The 22,701-nt window shown below is 56.8% G+C and overlaps 2 protein-coding genes across 2 annotated transcripts; both read right to left on the reverse strand.

Moving 5' to 3' along the window:
* Positions 1-5,404: 5,404 nt before the first annotated feature.
* TUBB3 (tubulin beta 3 class III) lies at positions 5,405-14,253 on the reverse strand. Its single transcript, XM_036119740.1, has 4 exons — positions 14,100-14,253; positions 8,147-8,255; positions 7,509-7,619; positions 5,405-6,808 (listed from the first exon to the last, which is right to left on the reverse strand). The coding sequence occupies exons 1-4, from the start codon at positions 14,154-14,156 to the stop codon at positions 5,733-5,735; spliced, it is 1,353 nt and encodes a 450-aa protein (XP_035975633.1). The 5' UTR covers positions 14,157-14,253; the 3' UTR covers positions 5,405-5,732.
* Positions 14,254-16,725: 2,472 nt separating this feature from the next.
* On the reverse strand, positions 16,726-22,641 carry MC1R (melanocortin 1 receptor). The gene has a single exon (XM_036119742.2). It carries the CDS (start codon positions 18,401-18,403, stop codon positions 17,450-17,452), a length of 954 nt encoding a protein of 317 aa, XP_035975635.1. The 5' UTR covers positions 18,404-22,641; the 3' UTR covers positions 16,726-17,449.
* Positions 22,642-22,701: the final 60 nt, after the last annotated feature.

Consider the following 22,701-nt stretch of genomic DNA (forward strand, 5'->3'; position numbering starts at 1 on the left):
CCAGAAACCAAGGGCTGTAGGTAGGAGTTTTGTTTCCTTTCTTCACCGCTTCTTGCCTAGACCAGTGCCTACACAAAGTAGGTGCTTAGTTACAAGGACTGAGGAAGGAGAAGTCCCTGAGAGGGCCAGCCTTGAGAGGGAGAAGGGCTCAGCGGGCGGGTGTGTTAGCACCAACTGTTGAACGGAGTCCGCGTCTGCCGCACTTGGGTACTGTGACGGTGGTGAGAAGCCAGACAGCACTTGAGGAGCCATCCAGATGGACAGTATGCAAAGGTGCAATTTAATGAGAGATATGGTGAGCACTGAGGAAGAAATAAACAGGGTTACAAAGTAATGGACAAGGTCAGGGGAGGAGAACACCATGCTCAGGCTAAGACCCAAAGGGTAAGAAGGTGAGAAGCACAGAGGAGCTGTGGAAAAGCATCCAGAGGGAAACCACAAGTGCAAAGCCCTTGAGGAACTGAAAGAGCCCAGTGTGCCCGCGGAACCGAAAGCAGGCTGGTGCGGCCAGAGTTTGGTAAAAGTGGAAGACCTGTAAAAGGTGAAGTGAGGGGCAAAGCTGTAGTATTTGTAAACACATTGGCTTTGATTTGTGCCAAGACAGGAGCCATTGGAAGCTTTATTGAAGCCTAACAGACGTACAAAAAACCACACATGTATAAGTGTACAATCTGATAAGTTTTGACATATGCATACACCTGAGAAACTGACTAAGATTGTCAACCTATCCATCATCCTCAAATGTTTCCCTGTGCCGTTTTGCAATCCTCCCTCCCTGTCCCCACCTCTATCCCCAGGCAACCACAGATCTGTTTTTGGTCACTGTGTTGCACTGCATTCCAGAGTTTTATAGGGATGGGATCTTATCGTATATACTCTTCTTTTGTTTGGCTTCTTTTACTCAGAATAATATTTTGAGACTCTATCTGTAGCAGGTGTCAGGTGTCAGCTTATTCTCATTGCTGAGTAGGATTCCACGGAGTGGATGGACCACAGTTGGTTTATCCATTCACCTGTTGATGAACATCTGTGCTGTTGTCAGTGTTTGCTATTACAAAGAAAGCCACTATAAACATTTGCATATAATTCTGTGTGGAAATACACTTTAATTTCTCCTTGGTAAATACTTAGGAGTGGAATGGCTGGATTATATGGTAAGTGTGTGTTTAACTTTCTAGGAATCTGTAAAACTTTTTCCCATCGTGGTTGCGCTGTTTAACATTCCCATTAGTGTCAACATTCCGGCCCTTCCATGTCCTCACAAACATTTGATGTCATCAGTCAGTCTCTCCACTGGAGGATTTTGAGCAGAGTAGTGGCATTATTTTTTTTTAATTTTAAATTTTATTTTATTGTGGTAAGTACACTTAACATGAGGTCTACCCTCTTAACAGATTTTTTTTTAAGATTTTTTTTTAAATTTATTTATTTGACAGAGACAGAGATAGCGAGAGCAGGAACACAAGCAGCAGGAGTGGGAGAGGGAGAAGCAGGCTTCCCCTCGAGGAGGGAGCCCGATGTGGGACTCGATCCCAGGACCCTGGGATCATGACCTGAGCCGAAGGCAGACGCTTAACGACTGAGCCACCCAGGCGCCCTCTTAACAGATTTTTAAGTATACCATATAGCATTGTTAACTATGGGCACAGATTGTATAGTAGCTCTCTAGAACTTATTCATCTTGCATAACTCAAACTGTTCTAGTTGATTAGCAATTCCTCCCTGCCCCCTGTCCCTGGAAACCACCGTTCTGCTCTTTGCTTCTATGAGTTTGACTATTTTGGATAACTCATGAGTGTTATCATCCAGTGTTTGTCTTTCTGAGTCTGGCTTATTTCATTTAGTATAATGTCCTCAAGGTTCATCCATGCTGTTTCATATTGTGGGATTTCCTTCTTTCATAAGGCTGATAGTATTCCACTGTGTATACCAAATATTCTTTATCCATTTATCTGTCAACAAACATTTGGTTTGTTTCCATATCTTGGCTATTGTGAATAGTGCTGCAAGGCACATGGAAGTGCTAATATCTCTTTGAGATCCTGATGTCAATTATTTTATTTTTTATTATTTTTTAAAGATTTTATTTATTTATTTGACAGAGACAGAGAGAGCACAAGCAGGGGGAGCAGCAGAGGGAGAGGGAGAGGCAGACTCCCCACTGAGCAGGGAGCCCGATGCGGGACTCGATCCCAGGACCCTGGGATCATGACCTGAGCCGAAATCAGACGCTTAACTGACTGAGCTGCCCAGGCACCCCTGATTTCAATTATTTTAGATAAAAAGCCAGAAGGGGGATTTTTGGATCAAATGATAGCTCTGTTTTTAATTTTTTTAAGTAACCTCCATACTGCTCTCCATAGTGGCTGCACATTTTGTGTTCCATAAACAATGTGCAAAGGTTGCAGTTTCTCCACATCATTACCAACACTTGTTGTCTTTTATTTTTCTGGTAACAGCCATCCTAACAGGTATGAAATGATATTTCATTGTGGTTTTGATTTGCATTTCCCTGATGATTAGTAACATTGAGCATATTTCTTAAAAGTTTATTTGTTTTTATTTATTTATTTATTTATTTATTTATTTATTTTAGTAATCTCTACACCCAGAGTGGGGCTCAAACTCAAAACCCCAAGGGGTGGTGGAATGCTGGCAGTTCAGCCCCCAACCTCTTCCATTCAAACTGTAGCCCTACCACTGGCAGCCGGACACCCTGGGGCAGTTTCACTTGTCTCCTGCCTCAGTTTCTTCATCTGTAAGCTCCTGCTTCCTAGGATCACATAAGGAGCAAACAAGTGGGTGAAGAGCTAGAAACCAACTGGCCCACAGAAAAGGCCCAGCTGCAGGGCTGCTAGAGGGCGCTAGGCTAGGATTACTGGATTTAGCAACGGAAGCATAATTGCTTACTATAATCATGCCCCCAAGTGGAACATTATTTGTCGTTTATCTGAACTTTCAATTTAACTGGGCATCCTGTATTTGCTCTGGCAGCCCTACCTGAGCATGAAGTCATCTCCTAGCCCCTGAGTACCGCCGGCAGGGGACCAGGCAGAGGGTCAGGAAGGGGTGAGTCTTCTCCCCCATGAAGGCTGGGAGTGTGCCCAGGTCTGGACACCCCTGGCCCCTCACCTAGGCTGAAATGGATAGGTGGAGCAGGGGGTGCACAGCCAATGAAGTGGCTGTCCTGAATGCCAGCCAAAAGGGTTGTCCACACTGGATGGTGCTGAGCCAATCAGCCCTGTTAGGAGGTTCAAGCAACACTGAGCAGCCACTGAGCTGGCTTCTCCTATGCCCTCATGCCCATGCATCTCTGCAAACAAATTCCCTCTACTAATAATGACGGATCCATTTAAGAGCAAATATTTATGGCCTTTATTATGGGTCACATGCTGTTCTAGCCACTCCCCATGTGTATTTCTATTTTCATTTGCTGCATAACAAACCACTCTGAAATTCAATGGCATAAAGCAGCGGTCATTTCATTTTGCTTAGGGATACTGGGGATCTGGAACCCATGTAGAGCACAGGGCTGACTTGGGTCTGCCCCTCCAGTGTCTGAAATGGAAGGAATGAGGAGTGAAGATACACTGGTAGAAAACAGCAAAGACCTAAGTTACTCCTCATAAGAAAGTAAAGCTGGAGGCTCATAAGGGAAAACCAGCCGGCAGAGAGGGGGGTAGGCTGGGAAAGAAAGCATGAGGCCCCTGCTACAGAAGAACTCTGGGGGCAGCAGAGATGAGCTCTGGGGAGCAGGAGAGATGGGCTGGGGGGCTGGAGGTGCTGGGGTTCCTCTCCTTCACCCCCCCACATCACCACCAACACAGTCCCCACCAAAATGCACACCACACATTTGTATTAAGTTGGGCTGTGGGCCTTGGGAGGAGGAAGGAGGGGATTGGCCTGACAGCCAACTCCACAAAGGCAGGGTGGCCCAGGGAGGCCAGGCTCATCTGAGTTCTGGTGGGTGCCAGTGCTCAGAAGGGAAGTACAATTTTTGGCCATTTTCAGCCAAATGGAGAGGTGCATAGCCATGGGCCGGACACCAGGCTCTGCCACTTGTCAGCTGGAAAATGCCCTCACTTCTCTGAGCCTCCATTTCTTTGCCTAGGAGATGTGTACCTCGTGGCATCATTGTGAAGGTTAAGCGAGATGTATGTGTTGAGCTCTCAGGAGAAGGCAGCTCTATCCACGCTAGTGGTGGGCCCCTTCCAGGTGCCCACGCAGTAAGACAGTGGACCTGGGGCCCGGTAGGAGCATCTGTGAATGTCAAGGGCCAGACGGACCTTGGTCAACACTGGGCAGGTGTCTCAACTCTCTTGGGGCCCGAAAGCCTTGAGAACCTGAGCTGTGGGCACCACTGCCTGCACTGTGTGGAGGACAGCAGCCCTGCGAGGCCCTGGTCAGGGGGACCCAGCTGCTGCGGCCCAGAGCAGGGCGCAGCCCCCCACTCACCATGTGGCCTCGTCGGTCACTGCACGTGTGGGGTGGAGGGACACAGCACTGAAGGTGGGGAGCAAGTGTGGCCAGGCACAGAGCAGGTGCCCAGAAGCGTTGGCTTTTAGGACGTGCTTCTCCACTGCTCAGGGGGCCCCAAAGACCCCAAAGCCCAGCCTGTGTCAGGGCGAGAGCCCGAGACTTGGACCCTTTTGGGGCTTCAGTTTCCTAGTCTACCTCAGGGCCAGCGGTCTCCTTGGCTTTCCTTCTTCTGCACAGAAGGCTGGGCGCCAGGGTGCCGCCTGCACTGAAGCCGCTTTGATGTCCCAGGTGGGGCTAGGCTGGATGAAACCCCTGGCTTCGAGAGACGGGGTGTGGGAAGTCTGGGGCCCAGTCGCCCTCCATCCACGCTAGTGGTGGGCCCCTTCCAGGCGCCCGTGCAGTCGGACACAGGAAGGCCACCAGGGGGCGCACGGGGCCAGCACACGGCTCCCCGCCAGGGTGTACTGGGGTGCGCCTGCCACCGTGGGCCACAGCCCACTAACCCCCACCAGCCCCTTCTCAGGGCCCAAGACCCAACTCTCCCACACACCACACTTCTCTGCGGAGGGTTCAAGGTCCTCCCTTCCCACCTCTCCTTAGGGTCTCCGGCGGCCTGGCAGAGGAAAGCTCTGGAGCGAGTCTCCCTGTGGGGGACGAGGGATAGTTCTCAAGTCCAGGGCGAGCTGCACCTGTGGTTCTGGGATGAGGCTTCATCTAGGCATGGCCCAACCCCAGGACCCCACTTCCGGAAGCTCCCAGCAGCTGTGCCTTCAGAACCCACAGGCTTCAAGCACAGCCACCAGCCTGGGAGGCAATGACGCTTCCTCCCCCTCACCCCCCTCCCAGGGCCTCCCTGTCTGTCCCTCCTCACCCCTCTGGACCCAACTTTCCAGAATAAAAAGAAATCTCCAGCACCAGGCAGGGATATCTGACAGCAATAAATTTATTAAGTATCCCCCCTCAAAATATAAACACAAACCAGTAAAAAAACAAAAGAAAACAAAACAAACCATAAAACAGGCCTGGAGCTGACAATAAAGCAGACACAGAAGTGGACCCGACCTATGGAGGGAAGACAGGACTCACGTGGGGTGGGGATGCCATAAATACTGGAGGACAAGCACTCGGGAGCCCTGGGGTGCCGTGGCCGGAACTGGCGGGGGCAAGGCTGGGGGCGGTGTCAATGGCGATGTGGCTCTGGGGGACAGGCCTCTTGGCCACAGCCGCAGCCTGGCTCCGCCCCTCCAGCGGCTTCATTTGGGGCCCTGAGCCTCGGACTCCTCCTCATCGTCTTCGTACATCTCGCCCTCCTCCTCGGCCGTGGCGTCCTGGTACTGCTGGTACTCGGACACCAGGTCGTTCATGTTGCTCTCGGCCTCGGTGAACTCCATCTCGTCCATGCCCTCGCCCGTGTACCAGTGCAGGAAGGCCTTGCGCCGGAACATGGCGGTGAACTGCTCCGAGATGCGCTTGAACAGCTCCTGGATGGCCGTGCTGTTGCCGATGAAGGTGGAGGACATCTTGAGCCCCCGGGGCGGGATGTCGCACACGGCCACCTTCACGTTGTTGGGGATCCACTCCACGAAGTAGCTGCTGTTCTTGCTCTGGATGGCCAGCATCTGCTCGTCCACCTCCTTCATGGACATGCGCCCACGGAACACGGTGGCCACCGTCAGGTAGCGGCCGTGGCGCGGGTCGCAGGCGGCCATCATGTTCTTGGCATCGAACATCTGCTGGGTGAGCTCGGGCACCGTGAGTGCGCGGTACTGCTGGCTGCCCCTGGCGGTGAGCGGCGCGAAGCCAGGCATGAAGAAGTGCAGGCGCGGGAAGGGCACCATGTTCACGGCCAGCTTGCGCAGGTCGGCGTTGAGCTGGCCCGGGAAGCGGAGGGAAGTGGTGACGCCACTCATGGTGGCCGACACCAGGTGGTTGAGGTCTCCGTAGGTGGGAGTGGCCAGCTTGAGCGTGCGGAAGCAGATGTCGTACAGGGCCTCGTTGTCGATGCAGTAGGTCTCGTCCGTGTTCTCCACCAGCTGGTGGATGGACAGCGTGGCGTTGTAGGGCTCCACCACCGTGTCCGACACCTTGGGCGAGGGCACCACGCTGAAGGTGTTCATGATGCGGTCAGGGTACTCCTCACGCACCTTGCTAATGAGCAGCGTGCCCATGCCCGAGCCCGTGCCCCCGCCGAGAGAGTGGGTCAGCTGGAAGCCCTGCAGGCAGTCGCAATTCTCACACTCCTTCCGCACCACGTCCAGGACAGAGTCCACCAGCTCAGCACCCTCCGTGTAGTGACCCTTGGCCCAGTTGTTGCCGGCCCCGCTCTGACCTGTGGGGGTGCGGGGGCAGCAGGAGGGGGACACAGACTAGTCAGACCTACAGCGCCTGCCTGAACAGGGGCCATACCAGAGAGCAACTGTGGAAGCTCTGTCTCCTCTCTGTGAAATGAGGGTGCCCACACCTTCTCACTCCCTCCATGACCCTCCACGCCAGCCATGCTGCGGGTGGCGGGCCTCACTGCCTGGTGCCGGGTAGTAAGGGCTCTAGACAGGAATTGAGAACCCGGCTTTGCCTCCCTTGGGGGGGCTCTGGGTGAGTCTACCAGCCCTACCCTCCAGCCGCCGGCTGGTCATGCTGGAAGTGCCAACTACAGCCCCCAGAACCCCAGAATCCCTTGCCGCTTGGGGTCTGAATGTGGACTGGTGCCCATCAATTGGGGTGCTGAGCTCCAGAAGACAGAAATGGGGTGATGCCCTCTTAATGACAGCAGTGCTGCATGCCCGTGAACTTGAATCCTCTGGAGACTGACTCCTGTCCTGCCAGCTCTGTAACAGTCCTATAAGCTCAATTCTCTGTTTCACACGTTGTTCTGCCCTGTGCAGAACCCTTCCTCTGGGCCTCTGTTGCCAAATGCAGAACGGGAAGGTCAGTTCTGTCCTGCTAAGGGGTGACTTTGCCCTGTCGTTTCTGCTGATCTGGATTTGCCCGTGATGGGGTCTGCATCAGAGTGTGGGACAAGAGAAACTTACCGAAGATGAAGTTGTCAGGCCTGAAAAGGTGCCCAAAGGCCCCAGATCGGACGCTGTCCATGGTTCCGGGCTCAAGGTCCACCAGAATGGCCCGAGGCACATACTTATGAGCTGAGGGGAAAGGGGTGGGTTATGTGGGTCACAGAGGGTCAGGGGCTCCTCCTGCCCTCTAAATCCTGCCCTGGCCTGCCAGAGTCATGCTGTCACCATAAGCGTTCAGACTCTGGGGTCAAAGAGGCTGGAACCACGTGTGAAATGGGGATCATGGTCAACACCCTAGACAGCCAGGACCACATAATACATCCACGGGGGCAGGTTAATATTTCTCCAGTTCGCTATGGACATAATCTTACACCAGTGGCTAAGTGACCCCCGCTCTGGACCCTCCCATGGGCTTCCTGAGGAGCCTCCATGACCCTGCCCAGCCCTGTCCATCCCCTAGACTATGCATGTGAGGATTACACATATTTGAATCTCACTATGGTGGCAGTTTCTAGGGTTCCTCATCTTTATTTTGTGAGTCTTGGGTTACACCTGCCAACCAACTGATAGGAGGGCAGAGATGCTGAGGCCCAGCAGTCAAGGTGCCCTCTCCTCCCTCCTCCCAGATCAAGCATGGGGGCAGGGTGGGAGCTCACAAGAGGCCTCGTTGTAGTAGACGCTGATGCGCTCCAGCTGCAGGTCTGAGTCCCCCACATAGTTGCCACTGGGGTCTATACCGTGCTCGTCACTGATGACCTCCCAGAACTGCAGGGGGGAAAGGAAGGGTCAGCAGGTGCTTATGACCCCCACCAGGCCCTTCCCTCCCATGAACTCAGCCCTGGGTGTCAAATTAGGGGCCTGGACTCAAAGCTTGCACTAGCCCCTTTGAGTGACTTCAGAGAAAAGCCCCAAGCTCTGTCATCTGTCAGAAAATTATCATAGTAGGGGTGCCTGGGTGGCTCGGTTGTTAAGCGTCTGCCTTCGGCTCAGGTCATGATCCCAGGGTCCTGGGATCGAGCCCCGCATTGGGCTCCCTGCTCAGAGGGAGGCCTGTTTCTCCCTCTCCCACTCCCCCTGCTTCTGTTCCCTCTCTTGCTGTGTCTCTCTCTGTCAAATAAATAAATAAAATCTTAAAAAAAAAAAAGAAAATTATCATAGTAAATATGCACATCCACTGTCTATACGTTCATGGTGCCTGGCGCCCTCAGAGTGGTTCAGGGCTCAGATGACACAGACCCAGGTCTCCCAGACTCAGCTCTGCTCTTGCTAACCAGGAGCCCTGGACAGTCCACTCCTCCATGAGGGATTAGTAATAAACACCCTCTTGGGGTGGTTTTCTTTATTCTCTCTTTTCAGATGAAAGAACCAAGGCACGGAGAAGGCAAAGAGCTGCCTACAGTAAGTGACAGAGACAGAGCCCAGGATACACGTGCCCCTCAGTGTCCGGGCAAAAGATGTCCAGAGACAGGGTCTGGCAGGGCCCAGCACATCATCAGCCTCAGCCAATGGGAACCACGGGGAGCCTGAGTAGGGAATGACTTGCCTGGTTCACCCAACCTGTCCGCAAAGAGCTGGCACAGCCCAGACTCCCAGGGTTCACTCTCTCCACCACCTGCTGCCACCCACCCTACTCCCCCCTAGGGCTGGGACCCACAGCGCTTCTCAAAATCTGCTCCAGAGCACAAAAGCACAGAGCAGGGCCTACATTCAGGAGTTGGACCACCTCTTCCCAGCTGTGTGACCCTGGGCAGGTCCTGAAGATTTTCTGTGCCTCAGGGTCCTCATCTGTTCAATAGGCCTGATGGTGAAACAAGTCTTTGTGGGAATAAAGCGAGCTGATCATGGGAAGCATGTGAATGCATGCATATATGTCAGCACACAAAGACACATCCCCTGGGTGAAGGGAAGGCTGCACAGAGCTTGGCCCTCACCCCAAGGGCATTTCCAAGCTGTGTGGAGCACAGTAGGCCCATGCAAGGAGGGTCATTAGTCACACACTGCGTGACTTCCCAGTGCCCCTCCCCTTTGCTCCTCAGGGTTGGAGTGACTTTCAGAAGATGAATGGTATGAAGGCCTCGAGAAATAACAGGACTCTACATGTGAGTCATGTGCTGGCAAAAAGACGGCTCCGTGAAAAAAGCAGTTAGAATCCAGTTTTCACATATTTATCTATATATAGATGTCTCTAACAGGCACAGAGGTGTCCATTCCAAGGACCTGGGCCTGGGAATGTGGGTCTGGGTTGGGAGAAAGTTCTTCTCACTGTATACCCTTTGGCTCTTTTGGAATTGTCACATGTTAATTTCTAAACAATAACAAAAGATTAGTTAGAAAATATTTTTTAAAACTCTGGTAATTAGGGGCGCCTAGGTGGCTCAGTCAGTTAAGCGTCTGCCTTCGGCTCAGGTTGTGATCCCAGAGTCCCCACATCAGGGCTCCCTGCTCAGCGGGGAATCTGCCTCTCCTTCTGCCTCTGAACTCCCCCCCCCCACCTTGTGCTCTCACTTACTCTCTCTTTCTCAAATTAATAAAAAATATTTTTAAAAAATAAATAAAAAATTAAAACTGATCATTATCAACAGTGTTATCATTATTATAAAATGCATAGAAAAGTCTTGGCAGTTCATCCAGAGAGGCTGTTATCAGAGGCCGTCACTCAGTGAGGGTAGGGGATTTACTCCCCGTTTTGTCATTGTTAACTGTTCTTTTTACATTGTGTGTGTTAATTTTGTAATTAGAAAAAAATAAACACACAGAAATGTCACTGAGACATTCGGGGCCCGATCAGAGCTTCCTACCACTACTTGGATCTTCATGGCCTCCTCAGCCTGAGGCCTACATGAAAGCGGGAGCTAGGGTCTTGGTCCCCAGAGCTCTGAGACACCCCAGACCTCTGGTTTCAGGGACACCACAGCCCCTGCAGAGGAGGGATGAGCTTGAGACAGCAAGTGTGGGGCCAGGAGGGAGTGAGTCAGTCACCCTGCCATCAACACATCCACAGAGAGTTACTGAAAATGCATCTCTGGAAAGCATGGTCCTCCAGGAGGTGATGGACAAGATACCAGCACCAGTCAGTGTGTGCCAGTGACTCTCTCTCCTGAGACCTCAGTTTTCTCATCTGTAAAGTGGACACGATAATAGTATCCTCCTTAAGGGGTTAGCATAAGGCTTGATGCATTCAGCAAATAGTGGCTTCATTGAGTTAAAAGGTTAGATGCTATTTAAATCTGTAAAGCCATATGCACAGATAACAAAAATAAAAGTTTTTAAAAATCAGTATACTTTGGGATACTGTGGTGCAGTAAAATATCGTCACTGATATGAGCACATCCCCGAGACACATCCTTGAGGGAAAGGCACACTGCATAATGATATGTAGAGTAAAAAAGGGAACTTCAAAAAGATGTTACATTTTTCTACAAAGATATATATATAGATAGATGCACATGCACAGAAAACAGGCTGGAAGAATGGAAAACAAAACTGTCCCCCCAGGAGAGCAGGACCTAGGGGCATGAGGTGGCTAAATGGGCACTTATCTGCAATGTTTCAACTTTTTAGAAGAATATATTAATTGCTTTTGTGGTTAAAACTAATAAAAAATGTGACTTATAATAAGTGTATTAGTAAAATATGTAATATTCAATCAATAATAAAATACAACTTTGTAAATTAAAGAAGAAATACTCATGACCATCACTGCAGTTGAGAAAACTGCCAGGTGGCCCCTGGACCCAACCCCGGGTGCTGGCCGTGGCTCCTACGTCAGATCCCCGTGCCCTTTGCGCTGTCCGTGGTGCTGATCCTTTGCCGCGTCCTCGCTCGGGGGCCCGGGAGGCGTCGGTACGGCAAGTGGGGGGACGCGGCTCCGCGGAGGGAGGGCTTGCCGACTCACGGGTGTTAAACCCTTTCAGGACCTCGAAGCCCCTCCCCGCCCCGAGCACAGCAAGCGCTACAGTGACCCATTTAGGAGGCGGGTTCAGGGAAAGCAGGAAATCCCTCCCCCCATTGGCGGTCAGGGCCAGGGCCCGCCCCTCCGAGGCTCCGCCCAGCGGCCGAGAGAAGGGGGCGCAGACAAAGGCTCCTGGATGGCCCTGCACCCCAGAGGAGAAGGATGGGGTCCCCGGATTCATCCGCCTGATGTGTGGCGTCGGTGGGAGGGGGCGTCCCCGCCCACCCTAATGGATCCGAGCAGACCTAGACTCCGACCCCTGCCCTGTCCCTCCTGGGCGGTGCCTCCACTTCCCGGAGCGACCCCTGGGGGAAGGGCGATCCCCTATCTCACCGCACGTCTTGGAGGCGATGGGCCTGAACACCAGGCACAGCGGTCAATACGCAGCGATCGTGATCGTTGCCGTGAGTGTAATGCAGGCAAGCTACCGCTCAGGAGAGGTGTGTTCTCTCCTGGCCCCAATCGCCCTGACCCCTCTCCATCCCCCACAGCCAGGCCCCTCGCTAGAGCTGCCGCCCTTGCCCATCGGCCAGTCGCTGCTGGTGATGGGAAGGAAAAGTTCGCCCGCCCCCTTCACCAGGGCGCCCACAGCCACCATGGGATCAGGAGACAGAAACAGCTAATGAACCGCCTGTCCACAGGGCAGACAGCAGCACCAGCTGGGGCTGGCCCGGGGGCTTTGAGCACTTTCTTCAATTGGGTCTCTGGAGACTTTTGAGGACAAGGAGGCCAGAAGGAAGATGCTCAACTGCTGTCACTGGTCACCAAAAAAGGCGGAAAAGAAAGAAATAGCTCCTCTCCCCACAAAATCCACCTCTCTCTGGTTTGAATTGTTAGAAAGGATCAGATACTAATTTTTAAAACAATATAAAGTAAGAAAATCAACCCAAAAGGAATAAAAAATAATGAGCAAACCCAGGAGGCCACACCTCTAAGAAGCAGGAAAAAAAATCTCAGCCAAGGACACTTGTCCAGCACTCAGGCTACTGGCTCTGCCTTCCATCCTCCCCCTCCTGCCACCCCCCCCCAGCCCTCCCCCCACCGCAGCTACAGCTCAGGGCGTGGACTTGCCTTTGCTTGATATGTGTCTGTCCAGGCCATAGAGAGGAGGGGTGTATAACCAGATCACCACTCCCCCAGGCTCAGGCAGAACTCAGGGCTGCCCTCCCTTCCCCCAGTGACCCCTGACCCTCCGAGGAGCAGATGTTCAGGGCAGGCCTGGCCCCTGTGACCACATTAATGAGCCCTCCACCCCTCCCAACTGGCCAGGGCAGCTGTCAGCGACTGCCCCGGGAGTCCTGATTTGATTTGAGGCCATCATCCCCCAGGCTTCCCCCTCCCCCAGCCCCCTTCCTGGGGCAGGCACAGCTGTTTCTTCGGGTGATTAGGGAGTCTCCCTGGTACCACCCCTCCACCCCGTCCAAGTCGCCTCCACCCTAGAGAAGAAGTTGCAATTTATATGTCAGCCACGAGGCTGCCCCAGCGGCGTTGTAATTAGCTTTTTGTTCTTGCCTCGTTTCCATGGCAACAGCCTCCAGAGGAACCCCCTTCCTAGGCCCCTTCACCTCCAAGACCTGTCTCCTCCCACTGCCTCCTTTGGGAAACCCGCCCTGCACCACTCCCACCCTGGGTCCCTGGCCTTGGTCCTGACAAAGCCACCCCGGTTCCCCTGTTTTGTTCTGTGGGGTGCCCCAGTGCGCAGCAGGCCCCACCCACCTAACCTGAGCCCTGGGCTGGACATCTGCAGGGACTGAGAGCCGGAGGGTAGCGTGGCTCTGTCTCGCACTTGCTGCGTGACCTTGGGCAAGGGATAGTCTCCCTGGACTTGGGGACGTGACACCTGTCTCCTAGGTTCCAGTGGGGATTAACCACCTCCTCTTACCCTTAGTTCCAACATCTTCGAGGTGGGCTAACAATGGAGGGGAGGAGCCGGGTGGTGATGCAGCTCTCCATCCCAGGAGTGGGGCTTTGTTCCCAACATCCCACCCCCAGGCTCCACAGTCCCTGGGTGGGTGCTGTCCAAACCCACGGGAGGTTTGCCCAGGCTGGGCTGAGCTGGAGGAAAAGTCCAGTCCTGGACCAAGGTCACCCCGAGTCTGGGCCCAACCCCTCCCCCAACAAAGGAATAGGGTGGGGTCAGGAAGCTGAACAACGAGGTTGGGGCATGGGGATGGCTCTGGCGGCTTGGAGGACATCCTGCTCCTGGGGGCAGCGGGAACAGGGCAGACAGAATCGTTTCGTCTTTGAAGGGGACGCCCCACCCAAACCTGCCCACCCCACCCATCTCGCTCAAGGCTGAGTTGCGACCCCAAAGAGGGCCACGCCCAAACAGCCCCCACAGCTGCAGCCGCTGTGGATGGAGCTCAGCCGCCGACTTGCGCGGCGCTCCCGCAGGCCTGAGGTAACCCGGGCAGGGACAGACAGAAGACGATGTGGACGTGGCAGGGCAGGGACCCCGGTGCCCCGGCCGCCGGGCGCGGGGCCCGGCTCGTCCCTTTGTTCCTGGCTTCGCAGCGGCAAGTGCGGCTCCGGGTGCGGCGCCTCGCTGCTTCCCTCCCTCCGGGGCCCGGCTGTGGGTGGGGAGGCGGTTTGCGCGGCGGTGGCAGGGCCCGGAGCCGGGGCGGGGGCGGGGGGCGGGGGGCGGCGCGCGTCCTCACCTTGGCCCCGATCTGGTTGCCGCACTGGCCGGCCTGGATGTGCACGATCTCCCTCATGCTCGGTGCGTGCGACGGGCGGCTGCGGGACACGCGCGTACAGGCCGGGGCTGGCTGCGGAGGGCCGGCCGCCCCCGCCGCCCGCTCTTATAGGCCGGGCCCCGCCCGCAGCGCCCGGCCTGGCGTCACCGCGCGCGGCCAATCGGGGGACGCCGCCGCAGAATGCAGCACCGGCCTGCAGCATCAGCACCGCGCATCCCCGCTCGGCCGCGCGACGCGCCGCCTCCGCCCGCCGCCTCCTCCCGCCGCCACCAGGGTCTGGGGGCCCGCGGGCGGGGGGCGGGGGCGGGAGTCTGGGGGCCCCCGCATACTGGAGGGAGGGGCTGGTGGGCTCCAGGGAGGACAATAGAAGCCCCTCTTGGCTCTCGGACCCCGCCCAGGCTGCCCTCTCGGGTCCCACCGCTGCGGCAGCCCCACCCCACGGCTTTGCAAGGACAGTCTTTCTTCCCCACACCCGATCAGGGACCAGCCCCATGTTCCCACCCCAAAGACCGAGATGGACGCCTCTCAGCTCCCTGTCTTGTGGCATGAAGGGACAAACAAGGTACTCTAGCAGGGGTGGGGCCCGCAGGAAAATGCTGCAGCAGGCACCGAGCCCTCCAGAAGAAAGCACGGGGCAGGGCTCAGAAACGCCGAGTCAGAAGGAGGGTGGCTTACAACGGCAGCTCTGAGCTTCACGGTCCTTCTCTGCAGTGGGGGATGCCAGGTACCTGCCCCTCCTCCCTCGGGGGGCTGCCATGAGATTCCAAATGGACCTGGTACATGGGGATGCTTTGTACCCCTGCCAGGCACAGTCCTGGTACGTAGCTGCTGCTCAGTGAATGCTGGTGTCAGGAATTATCACAAGGACACAAGCCAGGCGAGGGACTGACAGGGTGGGGAATGGTGGGCTGTGACTTCTGTCTGATTCACGTCCTGGTGTCACCCAGACTCCTGGACTCTTGGTCCACGTGAGGCCAACACAACATGGTGGTAGGGGCCATGTAGTGAGACAGTGTGCGCCTAAGACAGAGCTGGGGGATTCTTGGGAGGCAAACGGGGAAGAGGGTCCACTGGTCAGAAGAGAAAGGAGGGTATGAAGTGGACATGCAGTACAGACATTATATTACACATACAGAATACCACTGGGGTCAGACACTGTAGTGAAACCACCTTATAATAAGGTCCTTCTGAATCTTCCAGGAAGGGTCTCGGTCACAGTGCGTGGAGGCCCCACAGGCAGTCGGCTGAACAGGCCTGTGGTGTGTGTAGCTGCACTCCAGAGTGCACTGACAGGGTGTGGCTGTGCACAGCCCCTCTTCCCCCCCACCCTGAAGCTCTCCAGTTGGCTAGTCTAGAAATGGGTCTTTTGTTCTCAAGAGACACCCCTCCCCCACAGTGTGTCCGTGATGTGGCTTTCGGTGGTTGGCTTCCGGCTGCCTGGGGCCCCTCCCTGTCCCCATTCAGGGGGTCCTTGGTGAGCATTTGGCTCTTCCCCGGAGCTGGCTGCACCTCCCTGACTGAGCAAAGGAAGAAGCTTTGCAGCATCCCGTTGGCCAAGACCCATTACCCGCACGCCCTGCCTCCCCGCGTGATGGTGTCGGGCCAGGCCCGCTCTCCCTCCCTCCCCAGAGGGCTCTGGTGCCAGGTTCAAGGCTGACTCACCGTCCTGTCCCCCTGCAAAGGCTAGCCCTGCCGGGAACCAGCTCCTGGCCTTGAGGCCAGCAGTCTGGGCTGAAGCTGCCAGCATGGGTGGGCGCTGGCTGGGGCAGAGTCGGGGGTGGCTGGCCAGTGGCTGCCGAAAACTTTAGGTATTACTAGACCTGCCTTCAGATTGGCTGATGCCATCACCCTTGCCGCCGCCGAACCTGTACCAGGAAGGGGGTCGACTGTACGCTCAGCATGTGTGGAGGAAACCAGGTGGGCTCTTCAGTGAGAGACCCAGGTTTGCAACAGACGGGGGCCCAAGGGCTCCCCGGCACCAGCAGCAGGGCTCACCCCACATGTCCACTCGTTCGGGGCCTGGGCTTGGACAGTCCCTGGACAGCCCCACTCCATTCTGGGAGGCCTTGCCTCAAATACTTCCCAGGAGGGCAGTCCTGGGGGAGAGCAGGCCCCACCCCCCAGCACACTCTGCACTGTGGGCAGACATGGAGGAGGGGCGGCATGACTGGGCTGTGAGAGGGAAGTGTTCAGGCTGAGGTCACATATGGGTCACGGTGGTCCTGCTCCTGCTGCAGCTAAGGGCACCCTGGACTGTGCCGAGTCGGGTCCCCATGGAGGTCACTGGGGCGGGGCAGCTGCTGTTTCTCACTCTAGGTGCTCTGAGCTGGGGTTTACACCACGAGGAGAAAGCGAAGACACAGGCCCAGAGCAGGTGTCATTGGGGCCCCCACACGCTCGCCTTGGGCAGCGCCTCGGGCACTCTGGGTCCTTTGGGGCTGTGGGTTCTTCACCCGGGCCTGCCAGCCATGGTTTCTGGCTGGTTTCTGGGATTTCTCCCTGTCCATCACCCTCAACCCCACCCTTGCCCCTCCCCCTTCCTCCTCCCTCCAGGCTCGAGCAATTTCCAGAAGGAGGCAAGGCGGGCGGCGATGAGTCTGCACCGAGCACAGCATTTATTACCAGAATGCTTCCCAGCCCTGACGCCCTGGACCACGCCGGCCTCTGATTCCGGCCGACAGCCTCCGCGCTGGCCCGGCAGGCACTGGCCGGCCCTGTCTGCCGGGTGCGTGCGGCACACACGGATGGGCCCCCAGCCCTCTGGTCACCACCGAGCCTTAGACCAGCGCCCCCCTCCACCGTAGCCCCAGGAGACGTGGTCCCTCTGCCTGAAATAGGAGCTCACTGCTTCCTGGAGCGGTCCTGGAAGGCCAGGTCTTGCTGGTCACAAAGCTCCTCTTCCTGAGGCCCTCCTAGGGAGCAGTACTCGTCCTGCTCCTAACACAGAGACTTCACATCCCAACAGGCAGGGGCACAAATCCCCAGACCCGGCAGCAGAGGTGGGTGTGTGCACAGCTTGCCGGGGCCCTGGGTGGAGGCGTAGCTCTCCGGGAGTGGGCAGAGATGCTGCCCAGAAGCCCGGCACCTGCCCCTCGTGCCTGTGGCCCCACCATCTCCCCAGCCTCCTGCACTCTCCACGGCAACTCCTGGAGATGGGTGCTTCTTCCCTTCTCCGGCCCCAGAGGGTCCATGCATCCACACCTCCGGAGATCATCTTGTCTGTCCTTTTTGGCAAGCGACTGCCCTGCTCCACAGGCCACATGGCATCACCAGCTCCCTCTGCCCAGCACCGTGGCCTCGAGCCTGCAGCCTCACCAGGAGCACAGCACTACCTCTTGGAGGGTCTTTCGGAGCTCCTGGCTGCGGAAGGCGTAGATGAGGGGGTCAACGATGGAGTTGCAGATGATGAGGGTGAGGAAGAGGTTGAAGTTCTTGAAGACGCAGCCACAGACGGGATGTTGAGGGCAGACGACCATGAGTGAGAGGTGCAGGAAGAAGGGGCCCCAGCAGAGAAAGAAAATGCCCAGCAGGATGGTGAGCGTGGCGGCACCCTTGAGGCCGAAGCCCTGGTGGGCAGGGCGCTGCCTCTTATGGAGCCGGGCAATGCCTCGGGCGTGCTGGCAGGCCCGGGCCAGCATGTGGACATACAGCACCGCCATGAGCACCAGCATGGCTACAAAGAAGCCGACGAGACAAAGCAGCACGGCCGCGTGGTTGTAGTAGGCAATGAAGAGCGTGCTGGAGAGGACGCTCACTACCCAGATCGCGGAGATGGCCCAGCACGCGCGGGGCAGCGTGACGATGCTGTGGTACCGCAGTGCGTAGAAGATGGAGATGTAGCGGTCCACGGCGATGGCGCCCAGGAAGCAGAGACTGGACACCATCGCACCACAGATGAGCACGTCAATGACGTCGTCCAGCTGCTGCACCAGGGCCGCCCGGGTGTCCAGGGCGCCGGCCTCCAGCAGCAGCATGACCGCCGTCTCCAGCACATTGCTCACGCTCACCAGCAGGTCGGACACAGCCAGGCAGCAGATGAAGTAATACATGGGCGAGTGCAGGTTGCGGTTCTTGGCAATGGCGGCCACCACCAGCACGTTCTCCACCATGCTCACCAGCCCCAGGCTGAGGAAGAGCCCGTCGGGAATGGACACCTCCAGGCACCGGGGCCCCGTCTGGTTGGCAGCCAGCCTGAGGTGAGGGGTGGCTGGGGGGGTGCAGTTGAAGGAGCCCAGCAGCCTCCTCTGGGGACCCTGCATAGACATAGTCCCACCAGGGAGCAGGAAGGGGTCCTCACTCTCAGGCGTCCCGCTCAGCTCATGGTGCCACCAGCGGGGCTCGTGTCCCCTGGACCGCCCTCACATTCACCCTGTCAGTCAGCTCAGCCATGACCCAGCTGAAGAGACCCCAGCTTCCCGGCAGAGTGGTTGCTTCCCAGCCAGGACCCCAAGCTCCCTTGCACCAACCCTGTAGTCTCTCCGGACCCCAGACCCTCAGCCCACCTCCCCACCTCTTCCGTAGAGGTGCCGTTGCTCAGGTCCAGACATGCATTTCTATGCCGCTTGCAGCCTCGTGGCTGGCCAGACCGCCTGCTTCTCCAGGCCTGGGGTGGGCTGAGGTCCCAGGAAGAATGAAGCTTTAAAGTCCCCGGAGCCCCTCCTCCTGAGGGTGGCCACATGATGGGCGTGCACCCTGGACGCACGATCAGAGAGCACCCGCGCACGGCACCCCGGCCGGCCTTCCTCTGGGCAGCACAAACAACAGCCAGAGCTGCCCTGGCTCCAAGGACACCTGACTCAGGCTCAGCAGGGCGTCTCCCCTCTCACCTGTGTTCAGCCAACCAGCGCTCCCAGCCTGGCCCCACTCCCAGGGTCTGCCCATGTGGGGGCCTCCTTTAACTCTGCTCCAGGCCCCCTGCAAACACCGCCTCCTCCTTGGAGCCGTCTCTGATCTCTGGCCACCCACCTGATGCCACTCTGCCCTGGAAACAGTCGTTGGGTGTTGACCATGCACCCCCAGCCTGAACCCCTAGCTCCCTACCCCACGTTAGATGCTCACAAGGGCAGCCCCTGCCCCCTAGGACGCCCAGCCCCCTCACGGAGCCCTGTGGGAGGGCATCCCGGTCACACCAGGCTCTTGCTCTGCCTCATCCTCCGTGGGGGGAGGGGCAGGGACAGAGCTGACAGCCCCCACTTCCTCTACAGAGAAACCACTTCAAGGGCAGACCTCTGTCTCCAGCCACATGGTGCACAGCCAAGAATGGCCTCGCTCCAGGGTGCTCCCAGCACTTTCTCGCTGAAGACTCAAGTTTCTCCTCTAAAGAGCAGAGGTGGGAGGAGAACAGAATGGTTTGCGGACAGGGGAGACAACCTGAGGCAACAAGAGAGGTAAGGGCCTTGTTCGGTGGTGGCAGCAGGGCTGGGAGGGAGCTGGGAGGGGGGTCTCAGTGTTGAGTGTTATCTGTGACATTCCCGTTCAAGCCCACTCTCTCTCCCCGACCCGAGTGCCAGGCGGCCCACGTGTCATCACACATTCGTGCCCACTTACAAATAATAACCATCCCTTCCATCTGCCTCACCCCACTGACAAGCTGCTCCCCCTTTTGATTGTGCTTTTTATTGAAGAACATCATACATGAGAGTACACGAGTTGTAAATCTGCAGGTTTGTGGATGCACCAACCTAAACACAGCCAGGAAGGCAGCACCCAGACCAATCACAAAAACGTTAATTGCCCCAGAACAGCTAGGGCGTCCGCCTGCCCTGGGAGCCACTCCCTGACATCCTCGTGGCTGAGTAGTGGTCTAATGCACAGACCCCACTGGGCATCTCCCATCTTGTTACAAACAGTACCTGCTGGGTGTTCTGGCCCCATCTTTTGGTGGACATAGGCCACGTGTTTGCACAGGGCGACACGTGGGGGTGGACCTGTTGGCCTGTTGCTGGCAGGGCATGAGGACCCCAGCCCCCGCCTCCCCACGGAGAACATGAGAAGACAGCCCCACACGCCACAGGCACCAGGCACAGGATGGGCCCACACGCCGAGCTCCCCGCCCTAGGACTTCACACCTCCCATTCTCTCCTCCTCATGGAGAACCCCAAAGGGAGCAGAGCCTCCCAGGACCAGGGGGTGGTGCCACGGCCAGTGAGGGTGGTCCCAGCAGCAGCAAGGGGCTGTGCATGCCCGCGGCCGTGAGGCCCCAGCTCTGTCCCTGCCACACGGGTCCCAGGACTCACACTGCAGCCGTCCCTCACCAAGGACCACCTTCCACCTCTGGGGGCCCCAGCTGCGAGTCTGCTGCCTTGCCCCCTGCTTCTGTCAGCTTCTGTCAGCACATCGCAGGGAAGTCAGCATCTCCAGCTCCATAAAGAGGCCTTTGAGATGGACATGCTCCCCCCGCCTGAGACTTCAAAGAGCGTGAGAACTGGACAGCCTCTGGCAGGCAACCAGTCCTCTTCCGGGTGAGGCCTCGAGACTCCCCATCTGGTTCTGATGTGCCCGTTGGGGACTTCATGGGACGGAGACTCTCAACTTTGTGATTAGTTATGGTTATGAGGGAAACGTCTAAATGAAATCACAGATAATCTTAAGGCCAGTGGTATCAACTCGATCTCTAGTGCCCCTGGGAGAAACTGAGGAATGGCCAGGAGATAGGTGGTGGACACAACTGTCCCCTCAGAGCACGTACCAACCTGAGACGGTGGGCTGGACCCACATGTGAGGAGGCTGTGAGAACAGGAGCCCAGTTGTTGGGTCCCCAGCACCAAGAACAGTGCCAGGCACACACTTGGCCTGCAACACATGAGCGTTTGATGCATCAATGAGCTTCATGGTGGGGCGGGGCTGGTGTGTACACAGCCCCTCACTGCAGAGTCCAGTGAGATACAGTGTCCGACCATGGCCACACCAGGAGGTGGGGGTCATGGCCTGACCAGAGGGCCCAGGCCCTGCTTCCTTCACGGAGCTCCCCAACCCTGGGGGCCAGCCAGGAGACAGCCCCACGAGCGGCCATGTGGGGCGTGCAGCCTGCTCCTCCTGGCTCGTAGCCTGGCCGACAGCTGGGTCATGATGAGGTCTCTGGACTCGGAGAGAGGAACACCCTGTTTGCTCACCCGGTGGTGTCTGTGCTACCCTGAGGTAGGGTGCGACTTGATGGGAGAGTGCATAACCCATTAGCAATCTGACCACGGGCAGCAGGCGGCTGGGAGGAGCCCATTCACCCTTGCCTGGACCCTGGGGGGCAGAGCAAGCCTTTAGAGCAGATGTTTAGATGTGAGAGAGCTGGCTGTCTTCTCATCTCCACGGAAACTCAGAGGTTCAAGTAATGACCTAAACCCGAGCAGTTTGGCTGAGCACTGTTGATTTAATCATCTCTCGGGACAGCAGGCCCAGAAGGAAGCAGTTTCATCCTGGTCTGGGCCCAGCCTCTCTCTGCCTCGCTATCTCTAGAACACTGGCTCTATTTTGAAGGTCACCAACTCCTAGTTGTAAAACGACTGCTGCAGCTCCGGACAGCGCATCCCCATCCAGATGTACTTAAGGTTGGAAGAGGCAGGGTGCCAAGCTCTCCCTGCCTGTCATCATCAGAGAACGAACCCCTTCCTGGAGGAACCCAGCAGACCCCTGTCCTGTTGGCTGAAGCTTATCGCAGGACACCCTCATGGGAGAAATGTGGATCCAGGACAGCCTGGGACTATTTCAATCGTCCTCAATCCCACCCACCAAATCCAGTTACGGTGACATGGGATGAAGTATGAGCAGTAACTGACGGACATCAACACGTCTGCAGGGCACTGTCCTTCCATGGGTGTTCAAAGCAGAGGCGTTTGTTGACCCCCAAATGCTGGGAGCTCCCAGCAGGATAAGCTCACAGATCTCCCCAAAAGGTGACTGCACATCAATGTCTAGAACACTGTGCGGGACTTCCTGGGAGGCCCAGCCAACACTGATCCTGGCCCAGAGCGTGTGAGCAGCACCTCCTCCCACCCCCGTCTGCTACTTACAGGAGTGGAGGTCAGGGCCGGGAGGGGGCCCAACAGACTGGCAGCTCCCAACCTCAGTGTCCTTGACCCTCCCACAACCAATCAGGCTCCTGAGTGACAGGCAGCCCTGTGTGGTGCTGAGCTGTGGAGCAGGCCAGGACTTGCCCCAGGTGATGAGCTCTCCCCCATGCTCTGTTGACCTCCCCTCCCCCGCAATCAAATGCCCCCTCATCTCTGCCACATACAATCTCCAGAGCTGCCAGGACATCCTTCCCAAGGTGTACCTCTCGGCCTCCTTCCCGCTCAGGGCTGCCCTGAAGTTTCCCCATAAAACCACTATGATTCTGCATCAGTGGTGCCCAGCCCAAGGACTCTGGCGTCAGCACCTCTTGTCCCTGGCCGGCCTGTTCCAGGTTCCCAATGGAGGCAAACACCTTGGTGTTCTCAGCAGGGATGTTGCACCGAAAACCTGTGGGACCTTCTCTACTCTGTGCCCCAAACTGTGGAAGGCAGGGTGGCCACGGAGAGAGCTCACAGGGGGCTGGGGCTTGGCTGTGTGTGACCCTGGGTCATGTTCTCTC

This window comes from Halichoerus grypus, chromosome 15 (genome assembly GCF_964656455.1).
Source record: "Halichoerus grypus chromosome 15, mHalGry1.hap1.1, whole genome shotgun sequence".
Classification (NCBI taxonomy): domain Eukaryota; kingdom Metazoa; phylum Chordata; class Mammalia; order Carnivora; family Phocidae; genus Halichoerus; species Halichoerus grypus.